At 34.8% G+C, this 11,182-nt stretch overlaps 1 protein-coding gene across 1 annotated transcript; it reads left to right on the forward strand.

The window, feature by feature from the left end:
• The first annotated feature begins 3,405 nt into the window (after window positions 1–3,405).
• Window positions 3,406–10,960, forward strand: LOC120342953 (uncharacterized). The gene is made up of 13 exons (XM_039412013.2): window positions 3,406–3,949; window positions 4,226–4,383; window positions 4,764–4,853; window positions 6,263–6,465; window positions 6,636–6,736; window positions 7,019–7,185; window positions 7,750–8,238; window positions 8,316–8,479; window positions 8,572–8,802; window positions 8,883–8,995; window positions 9,299–9,521; window positions 10,019–10,184; window positions 10,474–10,960. Exons 1-13 carry the CDS (start codon window positions 3,460–3,462, stop codon window positions 10,570–10,572), a joined length of 2,694 nt encoding a protein of 897 aa, XP_039267947.2. The 5' UTR covers window positions 3,406–3,459; the 3' UTR covers window positions 10,573–10,960.
• The last annotated feature ends 222 nt before the right edge of the window (window positions 10,961–11,182 follow it).

Here is an 11,182-nt window from a genome sequence, read left to right on the forward strand (position 1 = left end):
TACAAACGATTTATATAAAAATCGTGCTTCGTCAAAAAACACTTCAAATCCAAATTCAAAACAAAATGGCGTCGTGAATGTGGTATCAAAAAATTGCATTAATTGTTTTGATCGAATCTTAGGATTATGTTTTGTATTTCTTTGATGTTGCATACATGTTAGACTTATGCTTCTGTAAAATGTTAAATATACTCTATGATTTATGCTTAGGACACAAAATCTAATTGCGTCCACAATGTATTGAAAATAAACGGTTTGGGTGAGATTCGAATTCCCCACTATTACGTGTAAATTTGGATCAATAGCCTTAACCAGCAAAAATAGACTTGGCTATCTTTGGAGTTTCTTTGGTGACTGCATAAGTTGCTCGTTTTTTTAATTCGTATAATTCATTTGCTGGCGAGGGAAAATTAGGTAATTGTCAACGGTGTTTCATTTCCTCTCCTTTACGGCGCGATATCAAATCTATCTTAAATATAAAAATTTTATAATAAACGTGTTACACCGGGCCTGCTATATAAAAACTTGATTTAATGGAGTATTAAGTAAGAAGCAATATTGTAAAGTGGTTTGAAAACTTTTGAACGACGGGAAATGCGTGCGAGATGCAGGTATACGGCAAGCGGAAATTGTATAGTATGTTAATTGAAATAGTAAAAGACATAATTATCGGAATTGTTTATTAAGTTTATTAAAGTGAAAACTACGGTTAATAAGTTGGAACTGTAAACGCAACGGTAAGCTTCCTTCCTGCAACGGTGTCGTTAAAAGTTTGATCGTAGGTAGAATATATATATTATATTGTTGGCACATTTTAATAATATTTTTATATAATTAAAAATGGTGATTTTTGGAAAAAGCTGTTCGAAAATGAAGTGTATTTTTAATAACATTTTAGGGTATATGAAACCATATCTCGCGTTCGATGTCAACCAAGTGTGATGGCAGATCGGGTGTTCCGCCGAAGCGCGATTTATACATCACTCACACTTGGTCGTAAATTAATCTAGTAGTGATGTCTAGATCGCAGTAAAATTACTGCGTTTTTTCTATTAAGGCAAGATGGCGACAATTCATCTTGCTAAAGTTACTCGTTCGCAGTTAGGACACGCGCGGAAATCGTTGCCACAGAAATTAATTTATTACTTCGACTGGTTGTCGTCAAATCCCGATCATTCTCATTGAAGTATAGAAATTAGACGTTAATCATCACGATGAAATGAAAGCACAGTGGTTTGTGTTACAACACTCTGATTATCTTTCCCCAGTGCGTGCCTGTAGTCCAGGAAACATTTAATAAATTGCATTCTAGTGATATATTAGTGTTTGATGTATAAACGGCCGGGTTTGTATTACTGAGAAATTTTAATCGGTTAAATATGTTTTGTGCTTAGTTGATATTTAATTTTGTTTATTACGGGAAAGTAGTTAATCACATGAGGTTGCGTGACCTTTCCTTTGCAAACACAATTTCGGGAAGATTTGAACCAAATGTTTAACAACCTAATGATAGAATAACGAAAGAAACGTTATATTTTCTTAGCAAAGCAGAGAACGTGACTCGGATATGCGGGTATAACGTCCAGTAGTGTTAATTTCAAATTACATATAATTCAAAATCCATATTAAATTTATACCCATAGAATCATACATAGTTTCAAATTTGTGACTTCGTGAAATATAATATATTCATGCCAATTAGACTCGCTTCCTTTTTGTGCCGCATTAGGACACATATATTTCAAGATTAAATCGAGGCTATTTTTCATTTAATTTACTAGGTTGACCTGTTGTAATAGTATCACAGAGAATGGAGTGCGTTTATGGCATAATGTTCAATCTGAATGATTAATTAAAGATAACTTTTGTGGAAACTTTCAGTATCGTCACCAAGCGCAGTCTGGTAAATTCAGATTGTCGCCGTCTATTCACGCATTTCGCTATAAACACGGCATGTATAACGAGCCACTGCCGACATTACATACGAAATTCATCACACTATGGATGAGATGGGAGAATGTTATTTGAGATGTGTAATTTGCGACGCCAACAAAATTAGGTATAACACATTGACCGCCAGGCCATCGGAGTCGCCCGAAAGGAAGCATCGAATACAAAATAAACCAGTTTTACTTCAAATGCAATTTAACGTAATTTTCGCTTCAGTAAATCAGGAAAACGGTGCATTGTAAAATTGTTAATTTTTATTAATATGCTCCAATTAAATTCTTGAGGGACGTAAGCCTCGTCGCGATCGCCCTTGAGGTTGTGATACTGGATGATTTGATTTAAAAGCTGTATTTAGATACGTGTCAAATTTCTAAATTAGAATGATACGACCGTAAGGTATAAAGTTTTTCTTAATGCGGGGAGAAAAAGGTCAGGCAAAAGAGCAATGCAATTGCGGCATGTCTATAAATGATATGTGCATTTATGCTTGAATAAGTATGGTATATATGGGGCACCTGTAATTTCATATAAAAAGTATCAAAAGATGCAATATGTTGTTTGTTATAAGTTTTTGAGTTTTCATTACATCGCGAAAAATGATCAGGTCAGATAATATGCATCATGTATTTGCCATGTTTGATAGATTATGATATTTTTCTTGTTGGGAAAGGAAGATCGAAATTATGATTTATGAACAAGAGGATCGATTGACTGTAAAATGCAGGTTAAAATTACGCATGTTTTCAATTTTGTAGCATAAAATATTATCTCTCCTAATTAGAGGTTTAGAAAAACGAGAGAACATGGCGACAAAAATGATCCTATTGCAATATGGCTTGCTACATATCCGGAAAGGTTTAGGGAAGGTAAAAATGCGCGGCTTTATATTTCTTGTCATTGCTTTTCGCCGAAATCATTTGGAAAAGATCTGATAAGGTGCGTTTAGAATAAGAATTTCTAGTTTCGATTTGACAAGGAAAAATAATAAAAATTTGAAGACTTTGAAAGGGTAGCAAGTTGCATTATTGTTTGCAAATTTCCAAGTAAAAGATCGCAAAATGTAAATTATTGTGCGAAAATTGAGACCATCGTTACAAGATATATCCTATGACTGGCAGGTTAGACACGTATAGCATGTTTTTGATTTTCAAAATAAAGTTAATGCTTCCGCACATCAATTCTGCAACAATTCAACAAATCTACATGTACGCGTAAAAACATTTAACCTCGTAACTACGCCTGTTCGAGAAATGTCATCCCGTAGCCTAAGCTCATGGTAGGAAAGACAAATTAGTAAATAATGTATGATGTGGATTTTATTAAATTTAGTGAGTATTTGACATCAGTATTTAGTTAGATGATAAATGAACAATCATATATTTTTATATAATTAGATCGATTCTTGACCATACATTATCAATCCAGAAAGAAATAAATCAAATTTATTTTTTGTAGATTTATAACAAATAAGCTGTTATAAAAGCTAATTTTAAAAGCGGTAAAAGTGCAATGTCGGTTACCGCTATTCAAGAGCATGGGCAACATGGACGAATTCTGGACGCTTTCGCACCGTTTCCGAGTGCCATATCTCACCCAGAAACAATTTGCGCAAATGCGATGTCTCCACCAAAAGATTCTGAAATTCAAGTCGACGAAAATAATAACGAAGTAGTGGCATCTCCATCCAATGAACATCCTCCTCCAGATTGGAGCGAAGACTCTGGTAGTTGTTCTATGAAAGATGACGAACACTCAACACACGAGGAAGACAGTGTTTGCAGAGAGAGGAATTGCTCCGGAGCGCATTCAGACTCCATCGATGTCGAAATATCCGATGAAGGATCAACGAATCAGGATGATGACGGCAATCTCATTATTTGCGAAGAAAATGAAGAAATGAAGGAGAAAGAACAAATTGAAGTAAAGAATGATCCGAAAAGGAAAAGATTCGAAAGCGAGAATTTCGCAATGAAATCCGAATTTTCAGAAAATATTGCAGGTATGTGGCATTATTGATCGAGAATTTTCATATTCATATCGAAGTAACTTACTTTACACAATTTCGAAAAAATATTCAATTGTTTTCAACACTATTCTATTCATTTTTTTATCTACCATAAAACATTTCAAAATATTTGCCGATTTGTTTGGTATCATATATCATGAATTATCATATTTAACGCGGGGTAACCTATTTTATTAAACATCTGTGAAATCGTTTAAATTTGCGTGGCATAAAACATTTAAAAATTATGTTGTGTCTATATTATTTCAGATCGCCGCTCATCAAGCGAGTATTTTTCGCCTGCGAATTCACCGCAGCAGAGCACGACTGTTAGACTGGATGGATTCTCTCATTATTTTGCTCATAATCTTCACACAATGCATCGTCGTGACCTGTTTTGTGACGTCACTATCAAGGCTCACGATTCCGTGAGTATTTCCCACTGTGACGATATATAACTTTTTAAATTTTTAGAAAAGGTTTTGGAACGAAAAAAATAAGATCGCATTTATTGATAAAAAAAAATGAAACTTTGGAAGATTCGTCTAGTAGAGCTTCAAATATCTGTACATACAGAATATATTTTGAGTCTTTTTGGGAAGGAATGCAGGTTTTATTAAAATAATAACATCGTGCTGTAAAAGTTCAAGCGATGTGCCGCCAAAAATTTAACCCACAACTTTGAATCCCGATAAAATGCAGTCCATACTTTTGCTTTAACAAATAGAAGTTTTGATATTTCTGAGATTTTTTAGGCTAAAAAAAAAAACCGACTGTCCTCAAGATATCTGTATCGTTTATCTTTCAGTTATTACACGGACATAAAGTGGTTTTGGCGGCGTGCAGTCCCTATTTCTATAATGTTCTGGAAAAGAGAAATGCATCTCCACACAGAAAGGTAAATTTGAAGTGTGAAAATATTATTACTTTTATTTTTCATATTTTTACTTTTTCTAGAATTTCTAGAATCTAACCGATTCTAGAATTTTTTTAAATTATAAATTTTATGGTATTAAACCTGGATAGTTTTAATTTTCCAGAAATTTTAAAAACATAAAATTCGAAAATACAAACTATTAAATTTGAAATTTGAGCGCCGTTAAGTATCCGAATGTCGTCAAAAATAACTGACAGTAACAATATATTATTTAAATAGTTAATGAATAATAGAGTTAAAATTTATATGATTAATTAGACTTAAAACCGCAATTCGTGAACAAGACGGGAGTTTTTTTTTTTTACATATTTTTCATCAATTCTTAGCTGACTGTTTCGTATTATATTTAAACCATTCGGCGTCTTATATCATTACTGGGCCATAATTAGAAATGCATTTGTTGTAAAAAAAAGGATCGACCTTAAACTTATACGAACCCATTTGACCCTCATCAGCAGTTTTAAGTATAATTTTCTTGACCCGTGTGCATTTATATAAAGTAGACTTAAATTACATTTCGATGATTTTTATTTACTTGGCCAATCATGCTTATATTGTGATTATATGTTCTTTGATCGGGCCATGTCTGGTTGTTGGCTACGATACCAATAAAATTAACGGTTGAACATCGATTCATAAATGAGAACCATACAAAGCAATCTAACTATACCTTAGTCACAAAAGAAGACTCTTGTAGTTTGCCTTAAGGGCAGAACGAATGCAATATTTTATGTGTTTATGCTTGAAATTAAGCAAATGACACCGACACGTGGTTAATTCATGTCGTCGTGAGAATGAGCCTAGATTGAACGTAATCGCCGATAAATTAATCTTGACCCTGAGGTCAATTGTTACGTAATCTCGTTGTTTTTCTCGGTAATTTCGTAATTTTCAATAATAGGTTTTATATGATTTATGCTTTCAAACTTGATGAATCACTTACAACTATAAATCCGCCTTATCTACCTCGTGTTTTAAAATAGCTTTCTACTCAATATTTTTGTATAATTGTGGGGTATAACATATGCCGCATGTATATATTTTCTTGTCAGAATGAAATTTTTACAGCTGAATTTATTGCAATTAATTAAATTGAACATCATTCAATTGAATGAACAGAAAGAATGGCCAGTAAAGTGATATGGAAGTAATATGTGGAGTAGCATGGCAATGAAAAAATTGTGAAGGGGAAAACAATCTCAAACTTTGATAAATCTTGTCCCCAAAATGGAAATGCATAAGTGTATGAATAACACAACAAACTGATATGTTCGCACTTTATCTCTGTGGTACAAATACGTTGTGAAACACAAACCAAAATTTATTTATAAAAAAAAAATTAATATATTCTTTTCAATTCATTTTATCAGGATGCGAGCATTGGGGTTTCAACCCACAGTTTTATAGATCTTGGGAAGTCGGTTTCACCAATTGGTCTCGAGCAAATATTGGACGGCATGTATAGTTCAAGAATTTCTCTGCACAGAGATACTGTACATGATGTATTAGAAGCAGCAATATTTCTCAACATGCAACTCGTTGTTGACGTCTGCTATAAATTTATTGATTCAGAGTAAGAGTTGTTCTTATCATGTTTTTATTTATTTTATTTCATTTATTTTTTGTTTCATACTGTCGTCTTGAATGTAGCAAAATTATTAACCCAACTTCTTTTTAAATTAATATTTATTGTCCCGTCTACGACCAGCTTGTTACGAGAGCCAAACTTATGTTTTTTTTCAGGCAAATGAAAGCAGAGGAAAAGTTCAAAACCTCCACGAACCAAGAAAACGAACAACAGATAAGAAAAGCCGATTTTGTAGAATCACCCATTGATCTGACAGGTACAACACAAGATATTACGTCTAAAATTATTAATGGTCTCAGCAGTATCTAGTTATTGTGTGTAAAGTTCCGTATGTTAGATGTGAGATAAATGTTGTAAATCATTATGCACTGAAAGTGCAAAATGTCAGACTTGAAATAGGTAAATCACCACTGCACGAATATGTAATATGAATTATTGTTCCCAGTAATGTGCGATTGAAATCTTATTTTTTCTTTCAGTGCTATCACCAAAATATTCATTATGTAACCCTCCAATATGTTTTTATTCAAACCAATAGCTTTGTCAAAACGAAATCGGAGAACTTCCAATTCGGCTGATGATAAATCGGAATCCAAAAGTGATTTAGAGACAGTGGATTCAGCACATAGTTCTACAACTTACAGTAGAAATAATACGACACCCGATCCGGAAGATAGCACAATTTATCAACGAGTATCGCACAAAGTAAGTATACAAGGATTTCCTAGTGTAGTCCGATTTAACTAACTACTAGATGTTGTTAATAAAGACCAAGTGAGGGTGGTGGTATTCGACGAGCTTTCGCATGGCCTATTGTTGCTCGGCAATTAATTTTGTCTAAAAGGATCCTTTTACTGTCGGCAATTCAGGAAATTTCTAATATTCCTCATTCTGACTAAATATGATCTTTTTGTACGGCATTCAAAAAACTCGAGTCACTCATGGGTTCAACTCGTGTTGATGATGTTTATTGAAAATCGGGCGTAATAAGAACCATTTACGGATAAAAAAGCGGTTGTTCTGACTTAGGATGATATTGGCGTATGCTGAATTAATGTGAGGAATTCGACAAGTATATTACAATCGCAGATATAAAAAAAAACTTGGCAAATCGAGTCTACTTATTAATCGACCCTGCTCTACTTCATAGTTAAGCTTTAATAGTACGCACTAAATATTTATATACTTATGATCAATCACATTTATCGTGTCATCAAACGTCTGTCTCCTAAAAAACGCATTTAATAAGATATCATATGTTTTTATCAGGATCACATTGAGCCTAAAACTGTCAATCCCAAGTCAATGAACTGGAAGAAATTCAAACTAATTACCCAGAATCGATCGGAACAAAACGAGCACTCTAATTACGGCATGCAATTAAGTCCACGAAGTGATGGTAAACAGACAAGAGCATTGAGTCCACGATCACCTAGACATGACATCACAGACGAAAGTGATGATGTATTCACCAAAAAAGAACCAACTCGATCCACCCGACTGAGTACAGATTCTGCCACGCATGATTTCAGAAATGCGACTTCTCGCTTGGAATCTCATTCCGGCAACCTCACAGCCGACCTCATTCGACGACATCAGAGGGACCTGTACCAGCATGTTATCTCAAACTCCCCTTACGCCTTCAGTCCTGAAACAATGGCGGCTGCAATGGCTATGACAACTTTAACATCGCCAACACGACCTTCTACAACAAAACCTCTACCGGCACCAAGACCAGAGCGGCCACCATTTGGCATTGTAAGTTACTTTTTACCTGTAAATTACTTTATCATTTTATTACCACATTTTCTCATAAATTCTATACATATTTCCAGAGCCCTTGGCAACATTTCCTTGGACATCGTTTGCAAAATTCTGTGATGGAAAATCCTCTTCTCCGTTCGTCTTTTTCGGGCATTCATACCCATGCCGCAAAAAGCCATCAGGATGTCTTGCAAGAACAGAAACAAAGACAGCAGGCGTTTTTGAACTTGGCAGGGTATGAGAAATTCTAGATATATAATATATATATACATTACTTTGTGTTTCAAAATATGGATGCATTCAATGTTTTTTGTTTTTGTTTCTCAGAAGTGCACATCGATATGTAACTGAGCGTTTCGTCCCACAAAACGTTCCAGAATTCACTCACATGAGGGAATCTCCAGGGAAGCCGAGTGGACCCGCTTACAGCCCACTGCTATTGACCAGCCTGTTGCAACAAAGCACCGATACCACTCCACATTACGCTATGAAACGAACTTTTTCCTCTGCGTCTGGGGACAGTCACGGCGAGTTTTCTGCGCCACACGCTCCAAAACGGTAAGTGTTGTTAAGTTCTATCCTAATAAAAAACGTGATCAAAGCATTTGTGACTAACTTTCATATTATTTTCTTCGCAGTCTAACACCAGATCACCAGCCACCCTTCTTCACAGAAAATTCTCGACGGTTTGTAGTCAATACTATAAAGAGCGAGATTGTTGCAAGACAACAGAAACAGCGCAGATCAACAAGTAAATAACGTTTTGCATACCTGCCAATACATAAATATATATTAGTTTCCAAAGTTAGTGAGACAAACACGCGTTGAAAAATTTCATGCCAATGTTTAGTATAGTTTAAAATTGAGACACGTGCTTTTCGATCATCATAATAAATTAAAATAAAAACGACGTTTTGCCGCCATTGTTTTTTTTAGTTATATGATTTTTCAAAATACCGATTTTTGCTACTAATCGGCAAGATTTAGCATAAAATATGTAGAAATGGAAAATGTCACAAATATGTAATAACAATAAATTTTAATTTTTTTACAGCAAGCAGTGCAGGATCTCCAGATCGTCCATACAAATGTCTTGTTTGCGCAGCTGAGTTCAATCGTCCCGCGAATCTGAAAACACACATGCGAATACACAGTGGAGAAAAACCATACAAATGTCAATCTTGCGGTGCCAGATTTGTTCAGGTTGCTCATCTCAGGGCTCATATTCTAATACATACAGGAGAGAAGCCGTATCCGTGCAAAGTCTGTGGCACAAGGTAACCCGTCTATTCCGCACTTACTAGCAAACTAGGGCTAGCAAAACTATTAAAAACATTTACAGCAAAGCATAACGACTTTTGAAATATATATTACGAAAATATGATCATTCGGCATTAAATCATGTTCCAAAAATGTGGTTCTCAAACGACGGGGCGCGCCACGCAAGGGAGGCGTAGACGCTTTTTAAGGGGACGTGAAGCTAATTAAAGATAAAAATATTTGTTAGATTTGATCTTTCCCGCCTTATTTCGTATATTTACATATCTTTATTGTTTAGAGATTGCAGAGCGCTACTGTGCTTGTATCGTTATTCTCCATAGCATAGAGCCTTACTATCTGTTATTTGTAGCTTGTTGTTATAGTTATTTTTGAGCAAGAGCGCGAGAGGTGACAAATTCTAAAAAGGGGGCGCGGCCTAAAAAGTTTGAGAACCACTGTTTTGGAATAGCTAAATTTGGTCTGAAACTTCATCTATTTTCTTTATTTATTCCAGGTTTCGACATCTCCAGACATTGAAATCTCATCTACGAATCCACACAGGAGAGAAACCGTATGCGTGTGAGGAATGTCAAGTCAGATTCAGACATAAAAGTCAACTCCGTCTTCATCTTAGAACAAAACACGGAATAAATACCAATACAAAGAAAACTTATCAGCAGGTTGGTGTTGCAATCAATTTATACAAATTGCCTGCTTATAATGACGAAGGTGCTATGCTATATAAAGCTAAGAATGGAAAATAGGTGAAATTTCAGTTGATAGTAATGCATGCTGATGAGAAGAGTCTTTCGAGCTAAAACCAAATTAACCGATGTTTAATACTAAAATACCAATACTGAAAGGATGCGACTGTATTATTTCCAGATATTACGATTCACACCAAATCAGCCGATCGAAACCTTGCAAAATTGTATTTCCTCATTTTCAAGTAACATTATTCATTCCCAGGTACCCGGTCTCAGAAGCGCAGATATTTCCGCCCATATTAAGAGGACGCAGGAAGCCGTGAGAATGCAAGCACACAAAAAAGAATTTTGCGAAGCATAATATATTATATATTGCCTTTCCACAAGATGTTGAATTATTTCATTTATATCGAAAACCTCATAGTGTATTATTATTATTATTGAGAACAATCAATTTTACTTGCTTGAATGTCCATATCAGCAATAATACCCGTTCGCATCTGCCAAAGTTAATTCAGGAATCATTTGCCATTTCTTACTTTTCTGTCATTGAATATGTTTGCCATGCTTATAACTTGCCAATGATAACGTGCCTTTTTGACATGTGTGATCATTTATCTATTTTATCCAATTTTAACGTTTTAGGCTTTATAAATAGTTTTTCTTCGCAATCATGTGTTTTTCGCAGGATCTTTCATTTTTTTCTTTGGTGTTGTGTCAAGATTTATGAATAAATTATACCAATGTAAGGTCTTTAGCTTTGAAGAGAAGAAAGATGCGGTTTTTTATATTTATATTCCAGTATAAGTAAAGACGATAAAACGCATATAGTTCTCTTCTTGCATAAAAATACCAGCTGAATCCATAACAAGTGGCTTCGTCAACTACCACTCGATGGCAGCTGAACGACTGTAAATATTTTCACACATAATCATCTCCCTTGGGATGCGACTAAATATGATGCGTTGGCG

Source organism: Styela clava, chromosome 3 (assembly GCF_964204865.1).
Source record: "Styela clava chromosome 3, kaStyClav1.hap1.2, whole genome shotgun sequence".
In the NCBI taxonomy this organism is placed as follows: domain Eukaryota; kingdom Metazoa; phylum Chordata; class Ascidiacea; order Stolidobranchia; family Styelidae; genus Styela; species Styela clava.

Excerpts from the sequence above, each read along its gene's own strand:
- LOC120342953 (XM_039412013.2), top strand. The coding sequence starts at position 3,460 with ATGTCGGTTACCGCTATTCAAGAGCATGGGCAACATGGACGAATTCTG. Across the intron at positions 8,996-9,298 it reads GAAACAGCGCAGATCAACAA|CAAGCAGTGCAGGATCTCCA; the intron begins GTAAATAACGTT and ends ATTTTTTTACAG. Across the intron at positions 10,185-10,473 it reads CAAAGAAAACTTATCAGCAG|GTACCCGGTCTCAGAAGCGC; the intron begins GTTGGTGTTGCA and ends ATTCATTCCCAG.